Raw genomic sequence first — 21,312 nt, forward strand, 5'->3', positions numbered from 1 at the left:
CCTTCCATCGTCCATCAAAAGGTCTCGCAATACCTGGTCAAGAATCACTGGAATAAACCCTTTGGGCGTCTTTACATGTGCTCCAAGGTGGGGGCGCTTATTAGAGTGGCTCTTGGGAGCCACTGTCATTAAAACACCCACAAGTCTTATGTAGTCAGCGTCCCACACTTCAAAACGGTGGCGGGGATGCTTTAACTAAAGTTCATTGAGCTGAAGTGCCCCTGCCTACCATTTTGAAGCACAGGGATGCTGAATACGTGCGACACTGAGGCTGCTGGAGCACGCTAATTAGCAAGCTCCAGCAGATTTGATTAATCAAGTCTGCCAATTAGCACATGTTGAAGCAGGCGTCGGGCATGTGTATAGGTGCCTCCAGGTGCAGGTACTCTCCTTAACTGTGTTTCTGCAGAGCCCATATCTAAACAAGGTTTTGAATATGATTGTGGTCGCCGGGTACTAATGAAAATAATAATAATATAATGAATAATACCTAAGCTCCAAAAGCTTTATAATGAGTGGATATAATTGATTAAGTAGAGTCTAGTCCAGCTTCTTCTCAAGTCAATGGGAGTCTGGCCCTCAGATATACCAAGCTGAGCTGCTCCATGTGAGCTGCCTCGTAAACCAGAAGCCGTGCAGTCATGCGGGCAGGCTAACTGCCACTGTCAAGCCGTGCTTCAGCCAACCTGAAGTGCCCACAAGACCCAGCTACACTGCTTCTGCAGCAAGAGAAGTTGCTCAGAGAGGACTGCAATGTATTGGAGGGTGCTGTTGCCTGGCACAGCATGTTTACTATGTAGACGTGCCGTAACTTATAGAAATTTCTCTCTCAGGTGCTGCAGCCTGGCTTATACTCAAACTGCCCAATTTTATCTTTAAAATAATAATTCATTGTAACTATCTTTGCTGTTGTAAGATATCAAAGATACATGTTACAGGTATGGGGCTGAAGTGCAATCGAGACACAGGTTTTCATTCTAAAAATATCAGTGCTGCAAAGGTCAGGTAAATGATAATCCTTTTCTAAGTGCACGTACCATATACGGAGGTGTGCATTTCAAATTTGTTTTATAGCTTTTCATTGAAGGGTTTCACAGTCTAATGATAATTTCAAAGTGCTCCAGGTTTATTGGAGCCTGTGAATAATTCAGGGATAATGGGTGGGGTGATGAGGATATAAGCCTAGCAAAAACCAGGATGATTGAAGAAAAGGGAGAACAGAGTGGGTATACTGTGGAGCTGCAGTTCTCTTGGGGAGAGGGACATGTACCAGGAGGGAGCTGTACCGCATGATGGAGACCCATCAGACTTTCTGGTGGAAGCAGATAGCCAGTTCTCACTGAAGGGTATGGGCAGACTCCTCCCGTTGGGTCACAGTGGGTAGGCTCAGGCTGCTATGCTACCTGCTCCTTGTTTTCTTTGGGAAAAGAATAAAAGCAGAAGACGTGGACATTGGCAGCCCGGCTGCCAAGGGAACAGAAATGGGGCAGTCTGCTTCCCTGGACGGTTGCTTTTGGAATTAGTGACATGAAACCCAGAAGTTCATGAAATTTCTTACTGTGTCTGCTGCGCATTTCGTGAGGTCAGACATCTTGTGAAGGGAGGACGCAGGAAATCTGTTTGCAGTGTTCCCAGGAAGCTTTCCCCCCCACCACATAGTTTCTCTTGTTGGAGGAGGAAACCTGGAACAAGACAGATACGTTTAAATCATGCAGTCAGGTGGGGGCGTTTTAGGTATACGCATCCACCATGAATTCTAAAATGAATTATCTTCATTTCTCATATAGAAGGAGAAAAATGCTTCACACCTCCTCAGATAAAACGACATATGTATTTACCCTGTCTCTTACCAATAAATGAAATGATTTAGACTAGTGGTGCTTGACTGTTTCAGCACTGTTGGCCAGTTTCATAGGTTTCATAGGCATTAAGGCTGGAAGGGACCTCGGGAGATCATCGAGTCCGGCCCCCCGCCCCAGGGGCAGGAAGTCAGCTGGGGTCACAGGATCCCAGCAAGGTAAACATCCAATTGACTCTTAAAGGAGTCCAGAGTAGGTGCTTGCACCACCTTTGGAGGCCGTCTGTTCCAGGCCTTGGGGGTTTGGACAGTAAAGAAGTTCTTCCTTATGTCCGGCCTGAATCGGTCTTGGAGGAGTTTCTGACCATTTGACTTTGTCATCCCATGGGGCGCTCTGGTGAACAGGCATTCCCCCAGATCCTGGTGTACACCACTTATATACTTGTATAAGGGGTGCTGTACACCCTTTATATACCCCTTATATACAGTTGAGTGACATAGAGCTGGTCTGTGGGCTAGGTCACTCGAGGAGCTGGCACACAGGGTGGTCCCTGCATACCCAGATCAGGCCCCATGCTGCCAGGATCAGACCCTGTGCCATCTCAGCCACAGCCCTGTATGCCCAGTCTAGCATGCAGGGCCACACTATTACCCACAGGGCTCCCCATAGGTCCAGAAATTTGGCAGTGGGGGAGAGGCCATAAATACTGCCCCTGCCCCTTGCTGCCAAATTTCCAGACCCTTGAGGAGCCCTGTGGGTCAGACAGCATGGCTTTGTGGGCCGGATCTGGTTGAGCAACCCTGATTTAGAGGGGAATAGATGTTAAGGAAACCAGAGGAGGTGGTCTCTGTCTCTAACTAATAGGGTGATATTTTTAATAGATTGAGTATGTTCTTGTCTGGAATAACTTACATCTTCCAAATAAAATCAAACGTATGCTCTTATTATTTGTTTACTACGGGTGTTAGATGCCCAAGTCCTACTGAAATTCAAATTCCTTGAGACTTAGGTGCCTACCTACCATAGGCTCCTTTGAAAACCCAGCTTTCATTGCTGTGTCTACCCTGACCTCAGGCTCGGGGGGAAATCCCAGCTGGTCATGAGGTTTTTACTTGTAAGAGTTTCTGATCGTAGGATCCCATCAAACGAAAATGTCTAGCTTGCATTGTTCCTGTGTATAAATGCTGGGGGGTGGGGGGGTTAGCTTTCGTTTCTGAAGTGTAGTAGACAATACAATTGCTCTTTTCAGGAGATATTGCTTACTTTTCCTCGGGATTACAAATATTTGAATACAATTATTCAGTCAGCTGGACACATTTTTCCTCCCGTTTCTGCTCAAACAGAAGTAGAATTTAGTGTTGATTTAAAAGACTGTCTGCCTTAAAGCAGATTGCAGAGTTTGCACACTGTGAATTGTAATTAAAGTATAAGGGGTGCTTATTATGTCAACAACTGGCATGAGAACCCCTGAGCAGCAGGTGACCCCAAACATGTGACGTTTGTGACAGCTAGGATCCTTCTTTCACTGGTTTAGCAATCTGAAAGACCAAATTGAAAGAAGCCCAGAGGCTGTATATTTCATTAGGTCCCAAGGGAAGTGTGGGATACAGCTTCCTTCTGCTTTGCTGGGATGAAGCCAAAAAGTTTCTGGAGGCTCTGTTTTTGACAGAGGCTTGCTGAAGGGGAAAAAAAAAAAACCCTTCCACCAATCACCCATAGGACCATAAATTTGACATTTCCCACAGTTTCTTTGAGGCAGTGATGTTGCTGTGTCAGCAATATGTCCCAAATCTTGTGCTTTGTATTGTTTGAAAAGGAACAGTCAAAATTTCAGGGGAGCTAAAATGTTTTTCTTCACTGTCCAGCCGTTCCTCTGGTGCAAAACCACAAAGGATTAGAAAAAACACATCTTAAACCCAGGTTTAGCTTTATCAAAAGTATGCGCTGTGCACACTCAGTATATGCCTTTTTAAAGCGAGAAAGGAAGCAGAATGTAGAAATAAAGATGACATTTCTTCCAGTATATAAAGCAGAACACCAGAATATCATCTATAAATATATATTTTGGACTCGATTGCAGGAACGATAAGAAAAGGAGGCTTGAGAAAATACTGAGCTAAATTCATCCATGGTGGAGTTCCATTGAAATCTGTTGGGTTATATCAAGAATACACTTGGCCCAAAAGAGTGAATTATGGTGCATACCCCTCTGTAATTTTATTCTGAGAAAAGGAAAAACAGATTCCACATGCTTTGAGAGCTTAGCATTCAATCTATTCTTCATCCCTCATTCTGCCACCCTTCCTCACCCTGCCAAATCTCGTCTAATTGACCTGCGGCCATAACCGAAAAGTACTTGCAAGTTCTAAGCGTCTGGAAGTGACTCCTCTCCCCACTGTGCCTTAGGAGGAGGGCAGTTAACACGGCAACGTTGCATGTATTTTCTGTTCTTTCTGACTTTTGTGTCTCTCTGTGTGCGTTCCCCATTTCTCTCTTTTTGATAATCAAGTTTGATTTAAAAGTTGCCAAGAGAAATTAAAAAAATGGCAAGTACCCAGCGCATAGAAACTCTTTATATGGGTTTATTTTCATCCACTCAGCTACAGCTCACTCTCTGTCTCTCCATCCATTTATCCATCACTCCTGTAGCATCTGAGCACTTCATAGCACAACAGTCAGCCTTCTGTTGTGTCTGATGTATCAGCCCTCTTATTCCAGACTTCTCTGTAAATAACCACAACATCTTCGTGGCACCTTACTGTACAAATCCCATGATAGGACAAGGCTTGCTGCTGGTCTTTTGAGTATAAGCATTTATTTGTAGGTTTGTGATTAGAGACCGAGTTGTTTAGTGATAAAAGGACGGGTTTGAGATTCTTAACTGTTAAGCACTGTTGCCAGTTCTGCCACTGATCTTGTGAGTGGCTTTGGACAAGTCACTTAACCTACTGAGTCTCATTTAGTCGATAACGTTTTACAAATGCGATGGATCAGATTTGATAAAGTTATAATGGGTTTAATAATATTCCTATCTCAAAGGAATATTCTGAAAATTAATGTGGGTGAAGGTTTTTGATCTTGGATGAAAGGCACTTTAGAAATGTAAAATATCATTGTTATTTGTCATCTCTCCAGCTATGTAAACCTTGGGCACAAGGTTTTGGCTCAGCCTTAGTTGTTTGATTTTTTCCAAATAGATGTTAAGGGGGAAAATTGACTGGACTGTTTATAAATCGATTACTTCATAAGCAGAATTGTGCATAATAGAGGATACCAGTTTCTGACCCTTTTTAGTTGCAAGCAGCATTAAAAAGTTGCAATTGCAAAAAACAGACTTGTTAGTATGGATCAGCTACTTCAATATTATTTAACGATAAATATACAGAATATTGAAATTTTGTAAGTAGTTAATGGGTCTGTGTCTGCACAACTTCCCATGAAGTTGTTTGTTCTGATTATTCTTAGATGATTTTGCTTTTAGTTAGAATTTTATCATTAGAGGGCACGTCTACAAGTTGCCCTACACTGATGTTGTTACAGCACTGGGCTTTAGTACTTCCTTTTGGAAGTACTAAATCACAGCACAGGAACCACCCATACTGTGCCATGCACACAGCTCACAGTTAGTTTTTGCCACTACTTTGCCATAGCAACATGCTAAAACGGGGGAGTGTGCCGCTACAGTGAAGTAGCTGCCGATCACATGTAGACTCCCGTGATCACTATGGCGATGTAGGGCAACGTGTAGATGCACCCAAAGGGTAATTGTTTTTTTCTACATGTAGAAAAGAAACAGAATTGGGTCCTGAGGGGCACTGGACCAAGTCTAGTATCTTAACTGTGTCAGGCAAGGATTTTTAGTGATATCGTTTATTGGACCCATTGTGTAGCTGGGAGGGCTGTTGAATAAGCTTTCCGGCACTCAGTGCCCTCCTTCAGTTTTGTCAGAAAGCAATGACAGAAACAGTCCATGTATTACTAATTTAACTAAAACAAATTAAAGCTACACAAGGACTTATTGCCCTGGCAATACGTTGATCTCTGAGTAAGTTGTTACAAACAGCAGAAGAAGATACTTTGGATTTACTGTAATAGACCAATGAGTCAGTTACACTTTAATCACTTTATTTCTTTGAACATCTCTTCTGATTCCCCATGATTAGCCAACCTCCAGATATGACCTTAAAGAGGTTTCCAAGCTACCACTGTAACTTTGAGTTTGGCAAGGATTTAAGCTGGCAAAAACATTTACAGGATATTTTCCCTAGGAAGTTGGAGCTGCTATTAGTTAATACATTGATTCCCTAACGGAAGGTTTCAGCCTCTCTAACAAAAAGCTAAGAGGCACAGTATGGCCCAGTTAGTACCGCTGCAAAAAATATTCACTTGCAGGATTCCCCATTGTCTGTGTTACAGACATTATTTACGACATTGTAGTCAATATTTGCATGGCAGAATGTCCAAAATTATTTTGTCTTAGGCATATCACTGATAACTGGAGCCATACTCTTTATCATTCTTTTACATTCATTAATCACTCTGTAATGTTTTTAACATTTTTAAACACTCAAGCAATTCAAAGAAAAATAGATTTCAGCCAAAACGCCTTCAAAATTATCTTTTTCCCTTTGAGTTATTCAGTGATTTTTAACACTTCGTATGTTTGATGTTTTTTTCTTTAGTCTCAGCAAGGCAAAGTTTTAGCAGGCTTTGAATACATTAAAGATATGGGTTTGGGAGAAAAAACACAAGGTAGACTTAACCTAATGTGAAAATGTTATCAGCTGAGGTTCAAGGTGTTCCAGCCAAAAAATGGACTATTTGCCTTCTATATCAAAAGTATATATTTTTTAATTTTACAGTAAAACTAATTAATGAATATTCTAATGCAAGAAAATGTTACAGTTAGTAAAGTTTCTTCAATATGCCAGAAAGCAGATGGTGGCAACTGAATAGTGTTTTCTTTTGCCAGCTTTTCTGTATGCTTTCTAAACCTGCAAGAGCTTTAGCTATTCCGTATTCAAATTTCTGACACTCCATGATCTTTTTCATCTTAAAACAGAAATAGAAACTGAAACTTAAAAATGTAATCTAGTCAAGCTGTCTCTTCAACAGATCATAACCATGGTTTTAAAAGTTTGATTAAAATTTTGTCTAGTCAGTGTCGTTACTGGAGTTAGGAGCTCTGAGCTTTTCTGTTTTTCATTTTCTGCCTCAAAGTGTAATTTTTTGTCGCCGTTGTTCAGTGTTTTGTTTTTTGATCTCTTCCTTTATTTTGTTTTCAGCAGCGCACCTTAATACTCTATGTATTTAAAAGTATCTGTTCTCCCCCTTTGGTGTTTATTTTTAATATAGCTCTACTCTTCTCTTAAAATCCTTCCACCATAGATTTTGATATATTTTGGCACAATGGCTCTGCAGGATGTTATTTCTCTGGTTTTTAACTTTATCTCCCGCCCATGCGGTTTATACTGTAGCAGTGCAATACAAGACTGCCTACCGAAAAGCCTCTTTCCTCTTCTAACGGAGTCTGTCTTGTTGATGCCAACACGTTACTGTTGCAACAAAACACATCGTGATTTTTATGGTAATTTAGTTGTCTTCTAAGCTGCAGTTGGTAATATTGTGAGAGTAGGAACAAATCCACATAGCGACAACTGGAAAGCCTTCTGTGTAGACTAAATATCCGGACTTTACATTGACCAAGGCTTCAGTCTGACTTCAGCACTCCTAAAATGATTTGCCAAAGAAAGAGTGGTTAGAGGAAAATAGGTTGTGGGGTCCGGAGCTGTGGGTAGGCAGAAGGAGAGGTTACAAGCAGCAGGCAGGCTTTTCTATTATATAGATTTACGTATTTGGTCAAGCAGTGTATTTTGAACAAAGCGTAAGAAAATCTGAAATGGAAATTTTTCATGTGCCACTTTGAACTCTTCGCATAGCACAGAACAAGGAAAAGACGTCCACCAGGAGAAAACAAATTGGCTCCTTCAACCAAATATGTGCTTAATGGGAATTAAAAGGAGGCAGGAGAACAGTGTGAGATAGCAGTGAAAGAGAGCAGTGAAACCTGTGCTACCAAAATGGATCCATAATAAAAAATTGGTCAGAGCCTAAACTTCACTCATATTGCCCCTGCCTTTAACTCAAGGTTGATCTGATGTTGGCAGAAACTACCCGAAATACTGTTTTACCTTTTATTCCTAAGTGATCTTGCATATTTTCATTGCAATAGTATTTTCCTTTTCTTGAAACAGAAATAATCCATACTGTTTTATATTTTATTCAACAAGGGGCTTGTCCTTTTTAAAGTAGTTTTATTCTCTTGAATACGTAAGTTCTTACTTGATTCCTCATGGCGTTCTTTTGAAAAACAGAAGCATTAGCAACCATAGTGTAGTGCGGCTCAGTCAGTCGGTCGGGGAGTTTTTTGTGTCGGATAGTCAAGTCTTGGATTGGGTCTAGGAAAAGAATGAGCTCATCAAATGCACAGATTGAAATATATGAATACGCTGGCAGTACCCAGGAACAGCTGAGGTAGTATTGGTGCAACAGCAGCTGCGCCTGGAAAAAAAAAAAGACACGTTTTTGGAAGCAGACTAAGGATCCCAACCCCAAGGCCAGGGGGTGCTTTGTTTTTTGAACAGATAGAGGGCAGAACTGTACCCTTGTTTACCCTTTTCGGGCAATCCTGAGAGCATCCTTGATGATGACCTTGTAATTATACTGTGCATTGTGGCCAAAGGAAGGGTGCCACATTGCAAGCTATTACTTGGGGAACAGGGATAAGCAACGCGAACAGGCAGCAGAATGAATAGCCTAGGAATACATGCTGGAATCCCTTACGGGTGGATCTGTCACAATAAATAAATTGCAAAGCAGTACAGGGAAGAGATTGATGTGGGTGAATATGCCAAAGCCAATGGAGTCTTAGCATATGGTGGACATAATCCTGCTTGACTTACATTAGTATGAATTGTGTTGAAGTTCACATCTGTGTAAAAGTCCATCGGTGGGTTCAGAATTGGCGTAGACAGGTAGACCTAACCTACAAAATATGTTCCAGACCGTCATAGAAAAACTTGATCTTCACTTGCCTCTCTGATGCACGTACAGCACAAAGAAAATTATTTGGCTATCTTAATTAGGTGGTATTGCTGCAGTTGTTATCTTGAGGTAGATACCAAGAAACTTGGAGAAATCATCGGACATTGCTCATAACAATGAAGGGAAAAATGTTGTGAAATGGACCCTAAAGGATTCATCCCAACAGTATTTGGTCCAACTGATGTTGAGGCCGGGGTTTTATGAAGTATTTTTTCCATGTTGAATGGTTAAAAACTTTCTAGGTTATACATGTCAAATGTGTGCGTATGTGTAAAAATAGGAATGATGTCTAGTGCTTAGAGGAGGGGATTGCAAGCTTTCTATTTTCTTCTTTTAGTTACTGGGTAACTCTGGAGTTAAGTATTTAAACTCCATATGCTTCAGTTTATCACAGTCTCCTCAAATTAAAGATATAATACAAATGAATATTAATGGAGGTAATAGTTTTGAGATATGGCATTATTTTAAAATGGTGGGGGCTTCTATTTTTGGAATTTTTAGATCAGTTTTGAAATATTATAGAATCTGTTATAGTTAGTTACAGTCTGCAATTCCAGCAAGAAGTGTAAAATCATTCTGTAATTTTAGATAGCTAAATTCTGAGCATGCCCAAACCTGGCTCACCTGCACTTTGGGAACATCAATAAAGCCTTTCAGTATTTGAAACTACTCTTTGGTGCACACACTCAGAACTTTGATGGCTTCTAAATAGAGTGGTTCAAATATTTCAAAGCACTTGAGATTAGTACAGTGTGAAGCAATTTAAAATTATTGTACCGCAATTAATTTTAAATAACTGAGCACTGCATATGTCTAGAAACCCATACAGATCCAAATGGAAGCTCTCTAAAAATTGAAATGATCCAATAAATTTAAATCACTTTAGAAGTAATGGATGTAAGTAGTGTAAATCATTTTGTGAGAGGGATAGGCAAATTTTGTAGAAGTAAATCTGAGAGTAGAGGCTTTAATTAGATTTTTTATTTTTGGGTTTATGATGATGAAATGTAGGTTAATTTATATTTCCCAGGATATGAGGGCAGCTCTTGTTGATCCATATGGTTCCTCTGAGCTCTAACATAGTGTTTTTTTATTTCCCAAGATTGTGGAGACTAAGAAATTCAACTTTGCACATATTTCTTTTCCATTACAAATATCTTACCCTCCAAACCTGGACAAAAAAGACATATGAGCAAAATAATGGAACAGAGCTAGGAAATGCCAAGTATATTTTAAGTGCAGCTAAAAAAATACTATAAAATTAAATATTATATTTCATAAAAAATAACTTTTCTTCTGAGGGAGAACATGGATTTTTTCACTTCTGTGTCATTATTTCGCACATGACCCAGATCAATAGGAACCAAAATTAATTGCTGCCTGATGGCTGTTTGGTGGCTTGCATGAAATGAGTCCGTGGAGTAAGTCTAATTATTTTAGACTGACTGGTGTCCACGTTATAAAGGAACTGCCTCATAGAGGGTTTGATTCAAACCCCACTGATACCATTGAAAGTCTCGCGATTTGGCTTTCCAGTTCACTTTGGATCCGGCACATAACGATGTGCAGGCAAGCTATGCTCAGTTTCGTAGTACTTCAAGGCACTTTCTTAGTAGATATGCTCAACTCTGTCTGAAAATCACTGTCACCTCCAGAATGCCAAGTTCTCTTCTGAATGTCCCAGCCCAAACTCATTGATTATCTGTGGGATTCACATGACCCCTCCATAGCACTTCTCTTCTAGGCTAAGTGCAGACATTCAGGGAGGTTAGGAGGAGGTTAGACTGCATTAAAAATAGCCACCCAATCTGAGTAAGTTAGGATGGGAGGAGCTAGCAGATGGGGATGGGTGGACAAACAGACTGGGGGGGATCAGGGGTCTGTGGGATGGATGGGGGGGCAGGCGGCATCCACAGGAGTGATTGCAAGGGTAGGGGTGGACAACAGGTGGCATCCACGGGGGGGACTGGGGAGCAAGCGGGATCCTCAGGAGAGGTGGGAGAGCAGGTGGGGTCCAGGAAGAGTTGCCGAGGTCCAGGAGGTTTTGGTGTGATTGGGGGGGCTGACGGGATCCATGGGAGGGATTGAGGAGGGGGACCAGGGACTATTTTTGCCCCCCTGACACTCCCCTGGTAAACATATGCCCACATCCTTCTTGCCCCTCTCCCCACTGATACTTGCTTGGCTCCCAGCGGTTGCAAACGCAGCACCCAGAGTGGCTTGAAGGATGGGGGTGAGAGGGGTAGCTGACAGGTCCATGGGGTGGTGGGTGACAAGGGGCCAGGGGGCTAAAAATACACTGGTCCCTGGGGGTGGAGGAGAACACAAAAAGCACAGCTGCAGGGCAAGGGCAGCAACTGGGCTTTCCCAGCACCAGGGCTGCACACATAACGGTACAGAAGTTTCATGCACGAGTCTAACAGAGATCAATTAAGTTTGAGGGTACATCAGTCCAGGTCTGTCTTAGGCTGGATTCTGCTGTTTTTAGCCCGGTCTGTGTGCCTGGAACTTCTGTAATGTTATGGGCTTGGATGGACTTCCAATCACTGAGACCAGGTCTAAGTGTAAGGTCAGCACCTGGGCAAACTAAGTTAGACTCGGTGGCATTTTTAACCCAGTCTAACTTCCCCTGAATGCCTGCACTTAGCCTTAATGTCCATTGAATTAATAGCACCCCAACAACCAGTCTGTATACATTTGGGCTGAATGTTTACTTCAGGGTAATTGCCGTCTCTTGGGAAACGACTGGTGAGTGTCCTGCAGTAGTCCCGAGACTGAAGTGTGATATCAACTACATGTTTTTTCATGGTGGAGTGTAATTCACCTAGTTTTTAAGAATTTGGTTCCATGAAGTCAATATTAGATGTCTAAGAAAAAAATTCCAGATTTTTGTTCACATCTGGTGGGCAATTCCAGGGGCAGGGAATCACAGAAAGTAACGGGGGCCCCTCTATAGGTTCTTCCTTTAGGCCTTACCTTACTTTTAGACAGTTGTCATTATCTTTGTCTAAAGGTCATGGCTAAATTGAATAAAAGGAAAGCTGTGTGTTCCTGTCGATGCACAAAGGCAGTATTGACTTTCCTAATCCAGTTTGCTGAGGGGTGAGAGAATTAAATTAGATATCTAAGCACAGAAATTGAGAGCCTTTGAAAACAAAGATAAGGAGACAGCCTGTATTTTCCTTTTCCTGGGAGCTCTGGGCTCAAGATTTTGCAGGTGTGTCATCTGATCCATGGCTTGCATCGATCAAAACTGTGCCAATGCATATTTAATTAGCAAGGGGACCCTGGATGCATTATGGCCATCATCCCTATATTGAATGGACTGTCAGACTTTCTGAATGCTTCCCCACCCCCCCGCTTCGTTGTTTGGGGAGCTTCTGCATTTTGTCTGAGCAGCTAAAAGTTTCTTTGTTTTTAGCTGGTGATGCATACAGCACCACTGAGGAGAATACAAACAAGTAAAGTCCTAAAGTGTTTATTTTGTCTAGGAAAAAGGGCTGAACCAATTTGAATCCTTTGGGTAACGGATTTTTGTATCTCTTGGAATTAAAAAAACACAGTTGCATGATGTTTACTTTAAGAATATTTTATTATAACAAATAAAATCTGTGCTGTGGGATTTCTTAAGGAAGCCTTTGATGACAATTTGAATTAAGTCGAAAATTAACGTTTGCTACTGCAAAGGAATAAATAGAAAATGTTCCAGAATTGAATCAGTAAGCAGCAATCAAAGGCTGAAAACTGGTTTAAAAACAAACATTTAGAAGCGAACGAAATGCCTGTTTGTAATATCAAGAAACAGATATGGGAATACGCAGATTCCCTGCATTCAAGCCTATCACACGACACCAGTAAATCATTCGTGGGCTCACAAGAACAAAGAAAGATGATTTGAAATAAAAAACATTTTGATACAGTCTGGGGGCATGGCTGGGCTTGTTGTCAAGGATCTAAGTTGCTCCTGTTTCTTATCACTAATGTAGTAATGAGGAATTTTTGCTTCAGACAAGTTCGTCCTGGAGCTTTTGGCACCTCTGTTTGCATCTACCTTGTTACAAAGCCTGACTCCGCAGACAAAGTGTTGCTTGATAAACAGATGTAATACACAAAGTCTGCTTACAATAAAGAGCAACAGACTGTGGGCACATGTTTTGGCCTCATTCAAACTCATCAGCATAGTCTAGCTAGCTGTTTTGTTGCTAGTCTACTTACGGGGTAGCTTAGTAGCGTCTTACTGGTGAAGCAACAAGGAGTTTTTTTGCCACAAAAGTTTTGTGGCAAAGGCTCATGGGAAAATCATTTGTATGCATCTTGTTACAAAGGCTGACTACTTCCTGGCCTAGACAAAGTGTTGCCTGATAAACAGACTTAACACACAAATGTCTGTCTGGAATAAACAACAGCAAGCTTTGATTTACATTTCCATTATCAAAGATAATCTCTTTCCCAGTGTACAGGAATTAAGAGCCCTTGCCTTATAAAAACCAGACTGGAATTGCTGCAAAACCTTTATTTGTGAGCTGAAGGAATGTAACATAACAGAGTACCTAAAATAAGAACTAGATCGGCATGGCCGTGCATTTGTGAGGGTGAGGTGTATGATAAATAATAAAACACGGGCACTTTGAACTCCCTATGAAAGAGTTGGTTTAAAAGTGGTGGATTGAATTGAAACAGAGATTAATGCCTTATTTAGAAGAAATGTAAGTAGCCTTCCAAATATCTACACATGTAAATTTTAGGTTATATAGTGCAATACAAATGCGTGTGCATTATAATATACATGTGTAGTATACGGTGAAAGTGAAATAAGTACAAAAATCTCAATACCCAAGCTGGATTCTGTTTGTAAATCAATGATCCCTTAAGCTCAGCACACAGAATTGTGTAAAGGGCGGTGATTTAAATGTTTGTTACATATATAAATCTTTGGTAGAATCCATACCCAAAGTTATAGATGAAATTTTTTTTGCATGAACACAACCCGGATGTATAAATATTTTATTACAAATAGAGCTCTGAAGCTTGAATAAAAATATGTCAGTTTCTTATACAATATTTTTCCCCTAAAACATGACATGAATGGAAAATTTAACTTGTGCATTTTCTAGTGCTTATGAAAGGTGCTAGACTGATGATACTAGAGAAGGGAGCGCTCTAATTTATCCGAGGAACAAAATCAGTATGGGCAGTAGCAATACAGAATGCTTACAGGGTCTTACTGAAAGCTTTTTTTCCTTTATCCTGAAGAGACCCCCCCCCCCCCCCACCTTCTACCATCGAGAGGGTAGACCCATCTCCATGCCAGTTCATCCACTGGTTTCTGGGCTAGGAAGGGGTAGTCAGGGTTCAGTTGTGTTGGGGACGTCTCATCAGCAGGAAATGAACTGACACCCACTCATTCATTTTACATATGCCAGCAAAAAACGGAGACTGGTCATATTAGGTCACTACCAGCTTGATCTGAATTTAAATAGGAAAACTAAAGATGGAAAGCACCAAATGTCATGAATGAAAATGTTAAGACAGGGAAGATTTACTGTTTGGCATACCGTACCTCTCCAAGAACGTGTCTTGTTTCTCCGAAGTAACATAATTGTAAAATGTTACAGCAGCGGTAAGTAAATACATATATTTTGATTGCCATTATGGCACAAGCAGTTGGTAAAACTAGGGTAATTTTATTGCAGAAAGGAGTAAGAGGCTCTTCCCCTTCTGTTTCAGATTTACAAATAAGGACAAGACCATTATTCTCTTGATACTGCTGTAACCTATAACTCAAAGTCTTCTGTGAAGCTTTCGAAATTGCTAGTTTACCCTTGCCACACAATAGGTTACTCCTATCCAGTGGTACGCATCCCAGCTATCTTTTCGCACTGCACTCCCATAAATTGCACTGCCAGAGCATCAAAAACTACAAGTCTCTCCTACCTGAGGGGACAGGCCCTGCCCATCCTCGGTTGGAGACCAAGTTCTGGATCACACTAAGAACTCCCATAATCAACACCGTTAAATCGGAATAGCGGGTGTGAGTCTTTAAAGACTCAGAAAATACAAGCAGAGTATCAGAGACAGCTTCCAGAAATTTGGTGGTGATTAATATAGATATTAATTCTATTTGAATTCCTGTTGTCCAACCATCCAAAGTCAAAGGTTGGTTAACTAGCTAGTTAGTTTAGAGTTAAACATCTACCCACAGGCCTTTCTTACAATAAAAAAAATCTGTGTTATTCAAGATTAAGCTTCTTTAAACATAAAACTAAATTCTTAGATTAAAGCAAAAAGCAAATCTAATAGTGCTTCCTCACTATAACGTTTCCAACTCCATCAGAAATTATTTAAATGCGCCCATTAATAATGTGCACTTTATTGTAATATACAGTGCTTTGGCTTCTTACCAGCCTGAGTGTACGGCACCAATGAAACTCTGATGCAGGGGGCTGTGGCTTCAAGAGGGGCTCCCATCTACTGTATATTTGGTTTTGTATGTTTTCCAGTGGCACTAATTATTGCAGGTGGTAGCATTTCACTGGCGTGACCATTGCTAAAGAAAATAGTAAAGTGTATCTTATTGTGCAAAGTGACTAGCAAATATATAGAGAAGAGAAAATTAAATGAATTGTTAAACTGCTGTATAATAAGTAATTTTATTGATTTAATGCAAATGATTATGAAAATGAACTTCCATTTATATCAATTATGTAGAGGCAAAAAATAATTTATTCTTCTGGTCACCTGTTTGGCTAACTGACTCAGCAGGGTATCAGAGCGCACAAAATGTGAGCCATTTGGAAAATGGGATTTTAAAGTTTCCTCTTTCACAATGAAAAATAATGGTAGTTATTGCCAATTCATGAAAAAGCAGAATGAATTGTGGAGGGTGAGTGAAACTGTGCAGCCGTGGTCAAGGTTGTAAAGTACAGCGGCTCTGAGTTTTGCCAGTCCTTTAACCATGAGGAAGCACATTTATACATAGACGATAATCTGCGCCGTCTGACTAAAACCAGGGAAGCAAAAATCTGCATAGAAACATTTTGGCTAAGTGCCTTCTTCAAGTGTCCTTATCTAGGGTTTCCACAAAATGGTACCTTGCTATACAATTCTCAGCAGACAAGTGCCCAGTTAAAAAATGTGGTAGCTTTAGCAGATCACTACCACAGTAGTATTTTTCAGGCATATTTTCCTGAATTTTATTATCCTTCAGCTGTTTGCAAAAAAAGCATCACTTTAGGGTTAGTCGGTTTGGAGTTGGGGGGGTGTTGTTTTTTTCCAGGACGATAGAGTAAATAAAAAGAGGATTAAAGCAAAATACATAATAGCAGCTAGACATGGGGAAACAGACAAGACTTGAAATGTGAACAAGTGTTTTCGGGTTGCTCAGTTGGGTCTCTCTTCCCACTAATTCTGGTGTCTGGAGAGCAGCAGTAAGCATAACAAAACTGCATTGTATCGCAAAACCCAGTGTCAGTGCTACATCCCGGCCATGGAGCATTGCCGACTATTAAAAGTGCCACATGGGCTATCAGAAGTATGCCAGCTCTTCGCTCGTCCTCCGTACACGTACCCGTGATCACTCATCTCTCTTGCCCTTTAAATGATTTATTTAATTGTTATTCTTTTAGGAAAAACGGTTTTATTCCCCTAGATCTTTAGTAACTTAAAAATACATGTTCACTGCATTTTTGCCTTAGTTTATCTCTAAAGGTCAAATAGTGATTGAACAATGGCTTGCTGAAGGGAAAAATAACCCTACAGTGTGCCCCGTACAATGAAATATGTTGAACTACTCTTTGAATGTTGACTGAATTTTTTAACCTTTGTGGCACTGGAAGCATGAAACTTCCTGTCAAAAACTGGTGCCCAGAATATAGCAGCACTGAGCATATTATCTCATAGACAGTCTGCTATCCCCTGAGCCTAGGATACCTTAGACAAAGCCAACCCACAAGGTTTACATTGAAAACAAAATAGCAGAGACAAGATTTAAATGTATTTTTTCAGATGAGCTTCCTATAAGAAATGATTAATATATGTTAAAATGTAAGGAGGATATAGATGTAGATAGTATTGGTGGAGGCATATAATAATACCAGTTCTTTTTAATCAGAATTTCAAATTCATTTTAAAGACAGATACATGCTTTCGAATTTTATTTGCAGTATATTTTAATGTTTTTATGACACCTTTTATCAGAATTGTTTTGTGCGCACTTCCTAATAGTTGTAGTTCTTAATTTATACGGGATTGTCCTCTAAGCTTTTGAATGATAGCTAAGGCATATAGTCAGCAGGTAAAAAAAAAAATTTGAATATTTAAAATAGGCATTTTCTTTATAGTACTCTGCGGTAATTAAAATCTTCATTTGCTTAAAAGCAAGGAGCCTTTTTAAAGCAATAAATTAGCATTGCTTGACCCAAGGTCACTAGTAGTGCTGCTTCTTTCAGTGCTATTAATACCTCAAAGAAAAAGAAGGGGTGGTGTTATCACTCTATTGCAATAGAAGTAAGATTTTCAATTTAATCACAGTTAAGTGTCATGACCTTTTGATCTTGCATTGACTTCTCACTGAAATGTGGTCAAATTTCAGGCAGCTAATTCTGAACCTTGCAGAGTCAAGGTGAAGTGAGGAAATAGGTTTACCACAAATGTAGGTGTTTTTATACAGTAATAAATGGTTTCATTATTTAAGTGTGGTTTTAGTTAAAACTTTTTATAAAAGAATAAATTCACCCTAAATTGTTTTGTCCCCAGAACTGATAAACTGTTATTTCCTTTAACTCTGTAATCTTTCTGTGGCCCTGAGGACACTTGGTTAATAGGGAGCTTTTCTTCAGAAAATGATTTTGTTTCCGACACAAAATATTTTTTCCAAGTGCAAAGGAGACAGGAAAAAATAATGATAAATCAAAAAAACTTTGTTTACTTGAAATTTCTGCTAGAAGAATTTTTCTTTTTAACAAAAACACTTTTTAGCACATAAGAAAGGTGATACGATGTAAAAAGAGTACAGAAATGCTCTTATGGGCCATTTTATTGTTTCAGTCAAGTGAATTAATATGTTAGTTGGAGACTTATAAGTGGGAACTTGTAGAACTCACTAGCTGTACACATTCGAAAGCCTTTGATCTTGCATTATACCACTCTAAATCAGGAGCAATGCCATTCATTTCATGGGCGTTATACAACTGCAACCACAATGAAAGTATGATGAGAACCATCTGATCTTTTATCTGTACTGCAAATTTCTGTTTCTGTGACACACCAGCAGTGATCTTTGGCTTTTATAGCGTTGCTTATGCTAGTCTGAAAACATAACTTTATGCTTTATTGTGTGTCAGACCAAGTCTGAATATTATAAGAGCCACGTAGAAAAGTAGTTTAAATCAGCTTCCTTTAAAGGGAAGATTTCTTGAAGCCTAATTTATGCTAATGCACAGGCTGAACACCCTAGGTAGTGCTTTAAACAAGATTCAGCTTCTTCCCAGTGTAAATGTTACCAGGGTGCCGGGCTTCTTGCATTGTCATGTCCTAGTGCAACATTCCTGGCCTTAGTTTGTACTCTCAACCTTTTGAGGAAGTCTGGCGCCTCTGATCTACTTTCCATAGCATACCCTGTAATTTTTGGCTGTATTTTATGTTTTTCAGATTCAAGTCAATCTGAAAGTCCCAGCCAGCCAAGTGAAGCTGATATTAAGGACCAGCCAGAAAATGGTAAGTTTTTACCTGCTGCTGCGTTGGAATATTGCAACAGTCCATGTTTACAAGGCTTTTCGTGCTCAAGCACTGAGCACATATACCTAATAAAAAACGGCTCAGTCTTTGAACTATTGACTGTAGACAGCTGAAAATGAGCGGAGTACCTACATCATAGTTAAAATGCCATGGGTTCATAAAAATACAGTAGCATTTGTCTCTTCAGTCCTGGAGGGAGACCTTTATTCCATTAAAAAGTGTTTTAATTAGGAGGATCTGTGCTAGAGCCTGCCGTATGGAGCACCGGTGCTTATTTGTCTAGAGCAGAGGCATTCAATCCATGGGTCATGAGTCATGACCCCCTTGGGGGTGCCGACGGCATTACTTTCACTTCCACAGGGCCCAATCTCGGTGCTTTTTAACTTCATTTTGTTTATTGACATTTTCATGATAATGTAACACTAAAGCACCTGACTCACTGCACTCTTGCAGCTCAGTTTAGATGGAGGGATCTCCAGTAATCTTGCAAAACAAAATGGTTGCTTTGAAACATTTTGTTTCTGTAGCACTTTCCTCTACCCCGAAAAATACACAAAACGAAACTGACTGGCAACTCTGCTGAAGCATTGCGGTCTCAAAGCAGGAATGGAAACCTCTGAATGCAGCAGCCCTTTCTTGAGCGATAAAGGTGTTTTCAGACCAGTCTATATTTTAATTGGTACATTTCTAAAAAGGTCGTAGGCATTGTATGAGGGAAAGGGGACCAGCAAAGGCATTCTTAATTTCTTGTTACTTTTTCTACTTTTATTTCTAAAACCATTGTTTCTGCTGATAGCCATCGGCCTATATCAGGAGGTAGCCACAAGTGAGTAAATTTGGAGAATGCTGCAATAAGGCTACTCCCCATTTTAATAGAGAAATCCCATTGAGCGAAGCTGTGCCAAAAGGTCAGTGCAGTGAGCAGGTACTAGTATTCTCCGGAGTAGGATGGCTTCAAGATAGAACCAATGGCAGCTATTGAAACCAGGGTAATGGTAGGTTTCCATTGTAAAAGGTCCAGCAAATTGGTACCACTTTTGGTAACTGAGATAAGAACTGCATGGAAAAGCAGAGATGAAACTATGAAGGGAACAGCTTGATTTTTAAATATATATATCATGTTTAAATCTCATATTGGCCCCCTTAACAGCTGAAATTCTTTGTTTTCCAACTCTTTATATTTTGTTTAGGATCTAGAAATGACAACTCCCCATGTTGGATACAATTCCTGATTGCTTTGATTTTGGAGATTTGTTTGTTGCCGGGGGGGTGGGTTGTGGGGTGCTGTAATTATTATCGGCAATTTTGTGTTATGGTAACAGTGAATTGAGTTTGGAGCTCTAATATGTGAGTGCTATATAGAAGGGAAAAAAAATCCTTATTACAAAAGGCTTCACTGTAAACATTTCACCGTATTTGAAGCATTCGGGGTGCCTATACACGAGGCTGCTCTGACATCCTAGGATACCGGCACATTGGAGCAGACTTGATGAATTGCCACACTCTCCTACATCAGTATCTCTGTGCTTAAACATGGTGGCAGGGTGCTTGAACTGAAAGTTTGTCAAAGGAGCTTAAGTTCAAGAGCCTCCACCGCTATTTTAAAGCGCACGGATGCTGATACACAAGACATGGCCGTGCTTTAATTAGAGCAGCTCTAATTAAAGCACTGGCCCTCCTCCCCCCAACACCCAAAACGTGTAAAACATGGTTCTTAAGAGCCCGTGGTCTATAATACTAGTATATATACAAGATACAGTTCTGATAACCCTTTAACAAACCCACTGAACTGCTTTTGTTTAAGCTTTTTACCTCACATCTTTACAATATATTGCTTAGCTTTTCATCTTTACAATATATTGCTTAGCTTTTCATTGTTTTGAATGTCTATTATATTTGGTTCTTGACTAATAAATGAGCAAGCTGTGAGTATGTTTAAAAGAGGGTGTCCACATCTAGATTCAACATGTATTAGGGCTCTGGATGTGGGCTTCAGACAGAATCAGGGCTAATACTTAGATTCAGCAATATCAAAAACCAAAATTGTCAGAAAATATGAGTTTCCTATTGTGGAAAACTCATAAGGTCAGGCTCATTTGGTGAAAGTTTGTATCATTTGGTGGTCCGTATGCCTCATTCGGCTGAAATGTGACCGGTTTCAGATCTAAGTGTGTTTGTTTTGCCCATCTCTAGACACATCTCCAGATATTTTTCTCGTTGAAGGGCAGGATCTAACTTCTCTTATCAACCTTGCTTACAGCAGTTATAATTTATAACCAGAGAACTGCCAGATTTAAAGGTGAATTGGCTAAATTATTTTTCTGTCAGTTCTCATTTTTTAAAATATTGTGCCATTTTTAGGCAACCAGTATCTTTCTGACATTGGCCTTGTTATTGTTACTATTTTAATTAACGGTGGTTATTCTTTTGCAGCGATTAAGCCATAAGTCTTACCATAAAGTGCACATAGTATTAAGGAAACATGTAACACAACAGTGACCCCAAAAGCAGTAATTTCAATGTTTAATAATGTAAAATGTGTAAAAGCCCGATGAAACTGAATCTCTCAGATTTGGAGCCTCCGTGCTGCTTGTGAAACAACCTTTTATTGAATTCTTGGAACTTTACTCATGACCTAGCTAATGAGCCTTTTTCCCTAAAACAATCAGGAAAG

The 21,312-nt window shown here is 40.0% G+C and overlaps 1 protein-coding gene across 7 annotated transcripts in view; it reads left to right on the plus strand.

Moving 5' to 3' along the window:
* Nucleotides 1-21,312, plus strand: part of NFIA (nuclear factor I A) — a 308,443-nt gene that overhangs the window by 153,682 nt on the left and 133,449 nt on the right. For all 7 annotated transcript variants that reach the window (XM_090049569.1, XM_090049573.1, XM_090049571.1 and 4 more), the window contains exon 3: nt 18,552-18,617. In XM_090049569.1, the coding sequence (XP_089905695.1) occupies nt 18,552-18,617 (66 nt within the window). The remainder of the gene's footprint in view (nt 1-18,551; nt 18,618-21,312) is intronic.

Source organism: Crocodylus siamensis, chromosome 5 (genome assembly GCF_052110815.1).
Source record: "Crocodylus siamensis isolate JL-2025a chromosome 5, ASM5211081v1, whole genome shotgun sequence".
Classification (NCBI taxonomy): Eukaryota; Metazoa; Chordata; order Crocodylia; family Crocodylidae; genus Crocodylus; species Crocodylus siamensis.